This window comes from Choloepus didactylus, chromosome 4 (assembly GCF_015220235.1).
Source record: "Choloepus didactylus isolate mChoDid1 chromosome 4, mChoDid1.pri, whole genome shotgun sequence".
NCBI lineage: Eukaryota > Metazoa > Chordata > Mammalia > Pilosa > Megalonychidae > Choloepus > Choloepus didactylus.
The window spans coordinates 101,780,828-101,793,643 of record NC_051310.1 but is presented as its reverse complement, the minus strand read 5'-3'; the positions used below and the strand labels follow the sequence as shown (position 1 = coordinate 101,793,643).

General features: G+C 51.1%; 1 protein-coding gene across 3 annotated transcripts in view; it reads right to left on the bottom strand.

Moving 5' to 3' along the window:
* Window positions 1–1,522, bottom strand: part of PSTPIP1 (proline-serine-threonine phosphatase interacting protein 1) — a 42,312-nt gene extending 40,790 nt beyond the window's left edge. The window contains exon 1 of one of the 3 annotated variants that reach the window (XM_037833326.1): window positions 1,066–1,522. In XM_037833326.1, coding sequence (XP_037689254.1) covers window positions 1,066–1,101 — 36 coding nt within the window. In that variant the 5' untranslated portion in view covers window positions 1,102–1,522. The remainder of the gene's footprint in view (window positions 1–1,065) is intronic. The other 2 variants (XM_037833328.1, XM_037833325.1) reach the window with 2 other exon arrangements.
* Window positions 1,523–12,816: the final 11,294 nt, after the last annotated feature.

The window sequence follows — 12,816 nt, the reverse complement described above, 5'->3', positions numbered from 1 at the left end:
GCAGGCCACTCAAAACACAGGGCCCCGGGCCCTAAGCAGAGTGTGGCCCGGAAGGGAAGGAAGGCCTAGCTCATTAGTTTTTTCCCTCCTGGCCACAGGCCCCAGGAAAGGGCCCGGGGAGGGCCAGGCTGTTGGCTGAGCCGGCTGAGCACAGGGCCAGCGAGCCCTCTGCAGGGCGAGATAGTCCCATTCCCCGGCTCAAACCAGAGGTCCCAGCTTTTCCCCATGAGCCTCTGAGGACAGCCAGAGCAGGACAACCCGAGGACAAGGTGGCACGACAGCTGGACAACAGCTGAGGGCATGGGGTCCAAACTGGGCTTGCCAGCCATGTGAGGCATTTTACCTGCGTGGGCCGGTCAGGTGCCATAGTTCCGTGGGAAAAGGACTTACTTTATGCCTGTGCTGAATTTAAGAAAGTGAGCAAGGAATGGCCCCAGCCCCCAGCTCTTCGAAGAACCCTAAAGCCTCCAAGGAAATAGGAGTTGGGTGAGGGGCCAAGCATGACCATTTGTTGTGCCAGCAGGTGCTGGGAATTTATTATATTAAATTGCTGTGTTTAATCCTCCCACTCAGTTGGTACTTTTATTATTATCTACCTCCACTATATAGATGGAGAAGCTGAGGCTTGGAGACGTAAACTGACTTGTCTAGCTGTAAGTAACAGAGCCAAGATCTGACCCCAAGTTTGACTGGTCCCCGAACCTGTGGCCCTTCCTTCACCCCTCAAGCCTCCACCCCTGTACTAGACTTGCCTAAAAAGATCCTGCAGGACGGGAGAGGGATCTTCCAGAGGAGAAAGCAGCCCAGGAGCATGGAGACACAGGACATCCCTTGCCCGCGGGAGCCCAGGCTGAGTTCTGTTAACTCAGATGGGACAGTGTCCCAGGCCACAGCCGCGACAATGAAAACTGCAAATTGACTGCTGCTTTTATGAGAAAACCTCTCTCTAGAAGCCACATCCCTCTCAACTGCACCGGGAAATTTCAGCAGAGCTGTCCTCCCCCACCCCACCCGCCCTCAGCGGTTTCCACTTGTTAGTGCCTGGCAGCGGCGGTCTCCACTCACCCAAAAGGCATCTTTGAACTGCAGCTGAGGCATCATCTCCGGCTGTCTGTCGGCTGCTGCAGAGCTCACACTCCTGCCCCAGGCAGGACCCGACGAGGGCCACGAGCCAGCAGCCCTGTCCCAGTGCGCCCTCCCCGGCCGGCCGGCGCTGTCTGCAGCCGCTCAGAAGGCGAGCCAGAAACAAGCCGCCGTAGGGAGGAAAAGGGCTCAACCTGTTTTGTTTGGGGCTACAATCAGCAGCAAAATGAGGAAGGAGCGGTGCCCATTGATGGGAGGGCGGGACCCAGTGTGCAGCCCGGCCCCTCTCCAATCCGCGGTGATGGAGAACACAGTCCGGATCCAGGGCAGGGAGCGGGGATGCCAGCCCCCAGGAGGAAGGCGGCGGCCTGAGGGATTGGCAGGCTGGCACACAGGCCAGGCGGGCAGGCAGCCTGAGGCCTGCGCAGGAAGGTTTGTGCAACCTCCCAGGGGCAGGCACCCGGGTCCACACCCACAGGAAGTGCAGTGCTCTGCTCCTCTACGCAGCCTCGCCTGCCACCTGCCATCCTGCCTGCCTGCCTCTGCTTGCCGCCTTCCTATGCTCTGGCTGGGGCATTCTCGGAGGCCATACATTTAAGGGAGCTTGAAGAAGTCCACTGAAGCTATGGGCAAGGAGGAGACCAGGAAGCCTGGGATCTGTCTCCAGGCAGCCCAGCCCACTCCAGGCCAGGCCCAGAGATGCTAGATTCTCCACTCCTAGGCTCCCCCAGGCCCAGGACAGCTATCATGCAGCAAACCTGCTCAGGGCCCTGGACCAAGTTTTGCCCTCCAGGAACTCAGTCACTGCTGTACTCTGGGCAGGGGAGGGGGGTGGGTGGGAGGGGATGCAGACATGGGAGCACAGAGTGGCATCTAGCCTGAGACATTATGGGCACTGCCCAACCCCCAATGTCTGCAGTTACACAATCTCTGGGGTAGGAAGGCCCCTCTGAAGATGGAGTCTAGCAAGAGGACTAGAAAGGCACAGGGGTGGGAGCTTGAAAACCCACGTGGAGGCCCTGGTTTTTGTTTTGCCTGAGCACTACCCTTTGGTGGCCGAGGGGCCGTCATCAACCCTCTGACTCTCTGAGCTTCGGTTTCCCCATCTGCCACCCCTAGTCTTTGGAAAGGAGAGAGTGTGGAGAGCATTTCTGGAATTTCTGGTATGGCTGAGCAGGTGGTGGGGGCAGTGTCTGGTACCATCTTGAGAAGAGCCCTGGGCTGGAGCCCCCGACACAGCCCCAAGCAGCCAGGGCCTGCCCACGCAGCAGGAGATGCCGGCAGGGGGTCCTGATCCCAGGGCCGGCCAAGAGGGGATGAGTCAGGGATTCTCCACAAATCATCACCCTCACTGATGTCTCCCTTACAATTGACTGGGGGTGAGAAGACAGATAGGAGCTGTTGTGGAAGACACCGCTAAGCTTCTAAGTACCAGTTATGTGGGTCCAGGGTTTAGAGGGAAGGGGCACACTCAGGCTTCCAAAATAGTTGCCCAAGAGAGGATACATGGGGGAGAATCGCAGAGCAGTGGGGCTGGAGCTGCTGTACTGACCTGGACACCTCCTACTTCCAGACTCCTTGAGGTGTGAGCTAATGGACAGCTTTAGCAGTTAAGACCCTCCAGTTGGGTTTTCTGTTGCTTGCAGCTGAGGTCGGCTAATGATGTAAATGTCACCTTGAGCCCCTATGCAGAGGCTGTGCCTCTCGTCCCGAGGGCATCTCCACCACTGACCCAGTTTCCCTGGGCCAGTTTTCCCATCTTTCAAATGAGGTGGTGCCTCTCATTCTGGAGGCAGACTAGAAACCCTCTGTTAATAGAAAGCCCTCTACTCTCTGATTGGCAGATAACCTTACAGCCAGTCTCCCTCCCCTGCCTCTCCAGGTTCCTCCATCACCTCCCATCACCTCCCACAAACTCCTGCTCGGGGCAGGCTTCCACTCTCCCTAAAAGCACCCTTCCCTCTCCCACCTCCACACTTTGCTCCATCGTGCCCCAGACTCCCTCCTGGTGTGCCATGCTCGAGCTTTCTTGCCTGGCAAACCCTCCCATCCCTCAAGGCCCAGCTCAAGGCTCTCACACCCGAGATCTTCCTTTCCCAATTGCTCTGTTCCACCTGGAGGGAGGCCTGCTGGCTGTGGGCTGAGGTGGGCTGTGGGGAAAGAGGTGTTAGGAGGAATAAGCAGACTCAAAATGATTAAAAAAATAAATAAATAAATAAGAAATAAGAAGTGATAGGAGGAATAAGAGACTCGAAAGTTCTTCTCTGGGGAGAGAGGTCCTCCCCCACCTCTCCCCTCCACCCCTGCCCTTTTGCAGCTGAGCAACCAGAACGGTCAATTCCAGCTTTGGAGCATTGACCGAGAACCCGGCACATTAGTGAGCTTTTTACAGGGACTGCCTCATTTAGTCCTCACCCAATTCTGTGAGTTACTTACTATTATTACCCCCATCTTACAGCCGAGGAAACTAGCAATTAGAGAATGTATATGACTCAGCCTCACAGCCAGTAAGAGGGAGGACTGGGATTTGGGCCCAGGTCTGCCTGACACCGTAGCCCGGGATCTTCACCTCCAGTTATCCTTTACCAACCGCTCTCTGTTAACAAAGGGTTTCGTCCTTCCTTCCTCTAGGTCTGCCTCCAGAACCTATCGCCCCAACTGGCAGATGGAAAAGCTGAGCCCAGGATGGCTGCTGAGTTTGGTGTTGCTATTGGGGTGAGAGCCAGCCTCTGCATGTGGTCTTCTTTGTTCTCTGTGCTATTTGCATCAGTTGAGGATGTCTTTGGCTGCATGGAACGTACACCCAGAGGGTCTGCCACTGGGAAAGGGTTTTACCTCCCACACCGGGGTGGGGGTGGGGGTCTGGCGTCAGGGAGGCCTCCAGGAGTGGTGCGTAGGATGGCAGCTCAGCTTCTCAGCCATTCTCCTCCATTTACTATCTTCCTGTTCAGCTGGTCCCCTAGGAGCTGCAGCAGATCTAGGCTCCAAGTCCAGACATAGGCACATCCAGAGAAAGAAAAGGGGCATCTGCCCTGATGTCTCATTTTCTCCACTGGCCAGAAGTGGGACACATGCTCACAATTCGCCACCATTGGCCACAAGGATGGGATCCTTGATGGGGGTGCTATGGGTGCTGGGGGTCTACCCTGTCCGCCCAGGCTTCTCTCTGCCAAGGTCCATCAACACTGCTAGGCACCACCTCCTGCCAGGCCCAGCTGAGAGGCCAATCTGGTCCCTGCTCTGAGGAGCCTGCAGACTGACAGGTTCTAGAAAGATCTCTCCAGATGCAAGTGGCTTGGAGGGGAGGAGGGCAGAGGAGGGTGCTGTGATAACTCTGAGAGAGGGACCAGGCCTGGACAGGCAGCTGGGGTGGGAGTGGATGGATGAGTGGGACCTCGGCCAGGTGGAGGAGCAGGACGGAGGCTTCTGGGTGCCCCTCGGAAACGGGAACTCTTCTTGGTCTCCCTCCCTCACCAGCCACCCCTTCCTCAACCCAGGCTGCCCAGCCCCCAGAGGAGGAGAATCGGGTCCTGAAAATCACTGCTTTTTAGCAACTGTTTCCGCTAAACACAATTTGCCTTGAGATCTGGGCAGTTGCACCTCAGGCCAGGCTTGTGGCTCCATTTTTTAGGGGTGGGGGGATTCCCCAAGATAAGGCAGAGGCCCATCCTCTTTTGCATGTTATTTAAATACATCTGCTTGAAGAATTCAAAAAGCAGTAGGTCGAAGGTTACAGAGTAAAATGCAAAAGCAATTATTACAACATTAAGCGTCTTAGCTGGGCTCAGTTCCTAAAGGCATTGAAATCCATCCTTTCCAGCCACATAAATGAAAAAAACAATAACGCTAGCCACCACTTAAGGAGTATCCCTATCTGCCTGGACTGCACCTGTTTTACATGCTTGATCTCTTTGACTGCTCACTACCAGGACCAGTTACATTAATTTGCTGGTGCAAAAGGAAAATGTGGGGCCTCGTATTCAAAACGAAGGAGGAAAATGCCATTAAAGGTACTAAAATATAAGACTTTCCTTTCCTCTGCAGCCTCATGTTCTGCTCTAAGGCCCCTTCCTCCACATGGCATCTTCTGCCCACGTAGAAGCAGCCCCCCTTTTCAACTGGAGACTGCCAGCCTTGAGGAGTGGACGTGTGTCTACAGTGGGATTTGGTATGAGACACCCCCAGGTTTGAATCCCAGCTTTTCATCTGTAAAACGGGAGCTATTTCTCCCCACCTGCTGGGCTGACGTGAGGGTCCTGTGAATCCCCAGCTCAGAGCCTAACACATGCTGGGTATTGGTTTCCTTACTTCCTTTTGATGTGAGGAGATTCCTGCATTCCAGGGCCTGGCACAGGGTTGAGTATATTGTAATATTGAATGGATAGATGATGGATGGTTGGATGGATGGATGGATGGATGGATGGATGGACAGATGGGTGGATGAATGAATGGATACATGAATGGATGATTGTGCTGAACAGTAAATAGATGGATGGACTGATAGATGACAAAATGCCGAAAAGACTGAAAGCAAATAAATACCAATTTGAAGAAAGTTCAGCAGAATCCTCAGAGGCTGGAGAAGATGTTTTCAGGAGAAACAGGTCTCAGGGGTGAAGCCAATGTCAGGCGGGAGGTCAGGGCTGCCTCTGAGGATCCTAGATTTCTAATTTGTAATGTGAGGAGAGTTGAGCCCTTCTGAAGAGGGGAGGGGGCCGAAGAGAAAGAGCGTCTGATGGCTCCTTGGTGGCATCCAGGGAGACAGGGGTTGTTACTGTGAATTTTGTTGGGAAACAGCATTGTTTTTGTCCCTTTATTGTAAAAATACCATCTGGCTAATCCCTGCTGTTCTGAGGTAGGCCAAGTGACATTTGTGTCTCTTCCCTTGAGGGAAGCATCTCCCCCTGAAGGAGCAGCCCTCGAGCTGTCAGTGGGCCCTGGCTAGAGGGTGCTTGTGAGCTGGCACAGCCACGGTGCTGCCCTGGCTCTCAGGTGGCCTGCCTACCCATGGCTGAGTTGGAGTGTTCCAGTATCTGACCAAGGAGGTCCACTATTCCTGGGAGAGGAGCCCGCAGGTCCCCTAGGTGGCCAGAGGCACATGTCCACTGAGCTGGGGCTCCCACTCTCAACCCCACCCGAAACAGAACAAGCCCCTGCATGGTGCAATTCCACCAGCATTGGCTGGGACTCTCTGGGGAGATGGAAATAAACTAGGCAGGGCTCCTGCCAGGAAGGGCAAACACGCCGAGTGGGCAGCACAGCAATATGTGCAAGGAAGGAGAGAATGTGTGCAAGGAGAGAATATGTGCAAGCAATGTGTTGGGGGAGCCAGGGCCTGGGAAGTGCTGCCATAGAAGGAGCTCACCGGTGAAACCAGGCAGGAAGGGATTTCCAGAACATCAGTACAGCCTACGGGGGGTCTCACTGCCCACCACCCTCTTCATAAGCACTTCACTTGCCTTATGTCTCACCTAATCCTCCTATGGCCATGTGAGGTCTTATGGTCCCATTCAACAGATAAGGAAACTGAGGCTCTGACAGGTCAGTTGACCTGGGGTCTTTTCCTCCCTGTGTGTAGGGCTGGAGGTGAGGGGCCAGGGCAGGGCCTGGGGCAGAAGCAGGATGAGGAGGAAAAGGAAGGAAAGGAAGTCTCCAGCTGAGGGGGACGTGAGGAGACCTGCTCTGAGTGGGGCAGGGAGAGGTGGAGTCTCAGATGGAGACTCTTCTCCCAGGGGTGACACCAAGAAACAGAGTCCTCTTTGGGGACCACCGGCATAGCCTTGCCTCTCAGGAGGTGACATAGATTCTGGTTTTCAGTTTGGCCTGAGAGAGCTGTTGCAAAATAAGGCTTCTTCCCACACACAGCACTTCTGAGTTGACAAGTAGCTTTCAGATTTACTAATTTGCAGCCACAAGAGTGTCAACTCAATTTCTAGAAGCTGGGGTGCTTTCTCTGTTTTTTTTTTAAATTCAGTTTTATTGAAATATATTACAATCATCCATGGTGTACAATCAACTGTTCACAGTACTATCATATAGCTGGTCAGCATTCTTAAGAGACATCAGTGGTACAAATAGAACTGAGGAGGCAGGGCAGATGTCGGGGGTGGGTGGAGGGAACTCCTGTGAACCCCAAGCTTCACCGACCATCAGCTCAGAGGGCAGGAGGCCTGCGGTGATGAAAGGGCACTGCAGACACCATCTGGATGCTCTCGAATGGGGTGTAGGGGGTGGGGGTGGGGAAGGGCGCCCACCAGAAGCCCTTGTGAAAAAACGTAAGGCTGGGCCCCAGCCTAGACCTACTGACTTAGAAAGCTGGTCTGGGCTAAGGAATCTGCTTTACTTTTAGATTTCATGGGTCAGCCATACAGCTGGGAGCAGAACTCCTGCTATTATTCTGCTGCTTCATTTTATAGAAGGGGAGGCTGAGGCCCAGAAGGATGGTCTTGGATACTTGTGGGTATTTGTGTCCTTTTTAGCCTGAGCTTTTATTCCCCCATTAAGGCAGTTGTTTCTCGAAAGAGCTTCAAAACAAGTTTTTCAGCATCCTCTCCCAGGTTGGCTTGGTTTTAATTTAGTCAGAAAATCACTTGCTCACAGTCAGGCAAAGCTGGACTTCAGCGCATTTGGTGTTTAAATATCACCAAGAACCTGGGATTCAGGAGACCTTGATTTCCGTTTTGGTTGGAACAGAAAATTGGGGACCATGCATGCCAAGCAAGGGAACAGCATGTGCTAAGGTAGAGAAACAATAAAGCCCCAGGCATGTCCAGGAAGGCTGGAGCGTTTGGAGACCGGGAGGAAAACGGAGAAAACATTCCGACTGAAGAGGTGGCTGGCCGTTGGAGGGACAAGCCCCAGACTATGAGTCAGGAGAGCAGGGTTTAAATTCCAGCCCTGTGTCTCATCTTGCTGAAACTCAGTGTCCTAATCTGGAAAACACGGATGATAAGACCAGGATGTTTATAATGTGCTGCATGCTGTAGAGGGTTGAATAAGTGTCTCATGAAAATTCGTGTTCACTTGTAACCTCTGCATGTGAACTTATTGTGGAAATAGGGTCTTTGCAGAGGTAAGTAGTTAAGATGAGGTCATACCAGATTAGGGTGTCCTTCAAGAAGAGGACACAGAGATTCAGGGGGAAGATCTTGGCCACGTGACAACAGAGGCAGAGATTGCAGCGATGCAGCTACCAGCCGAGGATTGCCATGGCTTGCCGGCAGCCACCAGCAGCTGCGAGAGGCAAGGAAGGCTTCTCCCCTAGCGCCTGCAGAGGGAGCACAGCCCTGCCGACCCCTTGATCTCCTGCAGAACTGGCAGAGAAGAAATTGCTTTTGTTTCAAGCCACCCAGTTTATGATAATTTGTTGCAGTAGCCCTAGGAAACTAGTACATGTGCCTTCCCCAGGGTTTGGTAACATGAAAAGGCCCCTATCCCAGATCCCACACACAGTAGACACCTCTTCGATCCAGTGGTGTTGCTCCCGAAAGCCCTGTTCCCTCAGGCTCAGTTGGAAAAGACTCATCCCAGGACCCTCAAATAGCAGAACAAAGCTGAGGAGCAATAGGGTGGGGAGCCTGACGGTAGGCCTTCATCAGACCCCCATATTCTAGGAGTGCAGTCACCAATCTCCCTGGTGCCCTCCCAAGGCTACCTCTTGGCAGTGCTCTCCTCAGGTTGTCTCTAAGAGGCATGTTTTCTTGTGTGTGCATGTTTCAAAATTTTTTATTTTGATATAATTTTAAATATATAGGAAAGAGTTCAAAGAACTCCTGTCTTCTTTACCTAGATTCACCAAATTATTTAAATTTTACCCCAATTGCTTTATTAGTGTTTTTCTCTATATTTGTATATCTACATATTAATTTTACATATTACTTGAGAAAACTGGAGACATGGCATCTTTACCCTGAAATTGTTCAGTGGGTATTTCCTAAGATAAGGATAATTTGCAAAACTAAGAAATTAACATTGATACAATGCTATTATCTAATTTGTACTCCACATTCAAATCTCATTCCATCAAATTGTCCCGATAATGACCTTTAAATCTATTTTTTTCTCCTGGTTTAGGACCTGAATCAGGATCTCACATTATGTTTAGTTGTGAAATCTCTTTGGTCTCTTTCAATCTGGACCAGTTCCACCGTCTTTACTTGATTTTCATGACCTGAACACTTTGAAAGATTGCAAGTCAGTTATTTTGTAGCATATCTCTCCTTTTGGGTTTGTGTCTAGTTTTTTTCAGTTTGCTAAAGCTGCCAGAATGCAATATACCAGAAATGGTTTGGCTTTTTCAATGAGAATTTATTAGTTACAAACTTACATTTCTAAGGCCACGAAAATGTCCAAATTAAGGTATCAAGAGGTAGACACCTTCTCGGAGGAAAGGCTGATGCCACCCGGGGTTCCTCTGTCACATGGGAATGTCTGCTGGTCCTTCTTCTCCTAGATCCTGGTTTCAAAATGGCTCTCTCCAAAATGTTTCTGAGCTTGTCTTTCATCTTCTCATAGAGGACTCCAGCAAGGGGATTAAGACCCACCTTGAATGGGTGGGGTCACATCTCCATGGAAATAGCCTAATCAAAAGGTACCATCCACAATAGGTCTGCCCCCAACAAGAATGGATTAAAAGAACAGTCTTTTCTGGGGTACATAACAGCTCCAAACCAGCACACTAGCCTTTTCCTTATGACTAGACTAGATTGTGCACTTTTGGCAGGAAGTCCCCTAAAGGGATGCCGTGCCCTCAGTGTACCATGTCAGGAGGCACGTGCTGTTGATTTGTCCCATTACTGGTGATGTCAACTTTGATCACTTGATTAAGGTCATATCTACCAGTTTTCTTCACTGTAAAGTTACTATTTTTCCCCTTGTGACTAATAAGTATTTTGTAGGAACATACTTTGAGAGTATGCAAATACCTGGTTCCTCATCACACATTCACCCTCTTGTTTTAGCACCCATTGATGATTTTCTAACTCCATCTTTCCTCCTAAACTTATTAGTTGGCATTCCATTGTAAGAAGAGTTTCCTTCTCCATATTTATTTATGTCACTGTGGACTCAGAAATTCCTATTTCATTCAATGGGTTAGTCATTAAAATTATTATTTATTTTGCTATTCAAATTGTCCCAGACTTGGTCAGTGTGAACCCCTTTGAGGTGGTTTCTGTTTCCTTTCGATGTCACCCTGCTGTTCTTTGAACATTTCCTCACTTTCTGGCACAAGATGTTTCAAGCTCATCTTGTACTTTCTAAACCCCAGCTCTGGAATCAACCTTTCTCCAAGGATCCCGGTTCCTTTCAGTGGTGATTCCAAAGCTTTTGCTCATAACTCATTACCTTATACCTCTTGTCCTCCAGAAATGTTGGTATAGACTTTGAGGACACAGCCAAAATTTTGAAGGAGCAGATGAGCCAACAAACTGTAGGTTATTGCTGATACTGAGCCTCTACGAGTGTCCATGTTTGGTGGAGCCTAGAGAAATGAGTCCTTTACTCACTGAGTCCCCACCCTGTGCCAAGCTGGGAGGAAGCAGGGCCGGCTCATGCATGCTTTACAGTCCAGGCTGAGGATTTGCACTTCAAGCTAAGGACACTAGAGAGCCACTGAAGGCCTACAAGCCAGAGGGTCTCATCTACCCCCTTTCCTTGAAGACTTGGGTCCTGTCTCTTTCTAGGGCTGCCTCCTCACTCTCTGACTTCAAGGCCTGATGACCAAATCACACAGAAATGGGAAAAGGAGGGAAATGATGTTCTTTGCCTTAAACACAACTAAAGAATGATCTGACACCCTCATCCAGCAGAAAGCATATTACCAGGCCTAGCAACTAGCACAGGGTGGGGAGGGGGAAGTGGTGAGATGTGACAAACCGGATGTTTCAAAACTGTCAGACGAGAAAATCAGGAACCCATGGGCTCAGAGGATCCATCTCTCCTGCCAATAACTTCTTTGGTACAAACACAATTATCTGTTTGATTTTCTTCCCCCTACCCGCATGTTTCAAAACATGTGGACAAGGCAAAAGTCTGCGTCCAAATTTCTCTTCTGCAGGGCTTCCATGTACAGCAGAGCAGGTGGCTCACTGCCCAAGATATGGTAGTCATGGAGATGTGCTGCCCAGATCCCACTTCAAAGAAAGCCTTGTTCCCCAGCTGCAGGGAGTGTGCTCAGCAGGTGGCCTCTAGCTCTCAGCTCCTTCAAGGTCAGCCTCAGGTGCAGGGAGCCACCTGGCCTGTGGTCACACTCTTCCTGGGTGGGGGCAGCCTGCAGCTGGTGACTGAGCGAGGCAAGGATAGAAAGGTCCAGCCTTTTAGGACAAGTTTGATGAGTACTTCTCCCTCCAGAGTGATCAGCTGGATTGACTATGACTTTGTTAAGCCGACAACACAGGTTGACTTTCCCTTTGCCCAGTCCTGCTCCCTGCCCACTTCCTTTCACAGATGTGGATCCTGATAAACAGTTTGCACTCCAAACTGAGTCTGCCTCTGCAGAACCTATCCTGTGACACAAGGATATCCAGCCAAGAGGATGAGTCGGGGGCTAAAAACTAGACTTTGTTCCTCTAGCCAAGCAGTCTGAACATGGGGCTTCCTCTGCTATAGTGGCCACCATTTTCCAATTTTTACTGAGACATAGTGCAGGTCGGCAGCAGCTCCATGACTTTCTTGTCCCTGCCTTGCGGCTCTCCACATGGCACTTCCCACTTATGCAGACACCCCCAACTCTGTCCCCCTGCCACCCCCATCCACTCTGCTCTGGCTGTGGTCACCCTCTCTCCCTGGACAAGCCCCCTTCCTCTGACATTTGTCCTTCCCCTTTTCCAATTAACCTCCTGAGTAGTCTTCCCGTTGTTCCAGGAGAGCCAGGGCAGTTCTTGTCTTCTGTCTCCAGCAGAGAAACTATTTGGTAGGTAATTAAGCTTGCTAAACTGATGAGGGTTCATTCCTCTCTCTGTTACCCCAGAATTTCTTCAGGGCATTGGCAGGTCTGAGGATGGCCATGTGGAAGGATGTCCAGAGGCTTCTGCAGGTGGAGGAGTTGGTGCCATCCAGGGCTAGTCTCCTTGTCTGGGTCACACAGTGAGCAAGGCCCAGATGCAGGCACTGGGTGGCCTGCAGAGCCCCTGGTGCCCTCTCCTGCCCTCGGATCACCCTCGGGGCTCCTGGCACCTGGATTCACCGTACATCCCGTACTGGACAAGCCTTTTGATCTTGTCCCCCTGCTTTTGACCTTTCCTGTGGGTCACTAAGACTTCTCCCTCTACCCTTCCCCCTTCCCTCTCCTTCCCAGCCCTTCTTTGTTTCTCCTATCCTAGGCAGCCTGGCAATCACTCCCTGGCCTGTTCTCCCTTCAGAGACCTTTCTTTGCCTCCTATGGCCTTGGCCTTGGCCTTTGCCTTCTGCCTCTCTGTCTGCGGGGCTCCTGGAGGCCCTGGCTTCATTGAAGTAGGGGCACAAGAGCGAGGGTTGGTAGGGCCTGGGGCTGGGGCCTCACCCTGCAGCATCAGCTTTCAGAGAGCATGAATTCACACTAGTCCCAATCAGAGAGTTGCCAAACTGCAGCAGAAAACAAATATTGTGCTTCTACTGTGTGCCAGACACTGAGCTGTGTACTTTGTACAGGCAAATCTCAAAGAAATTGCAGATTCAATTGCAGACCACTGTAATAAAGTTAATATAATAATAAAGCAAGTCACACAAATTTTTGGTTTTCCTGTGCATATGTTC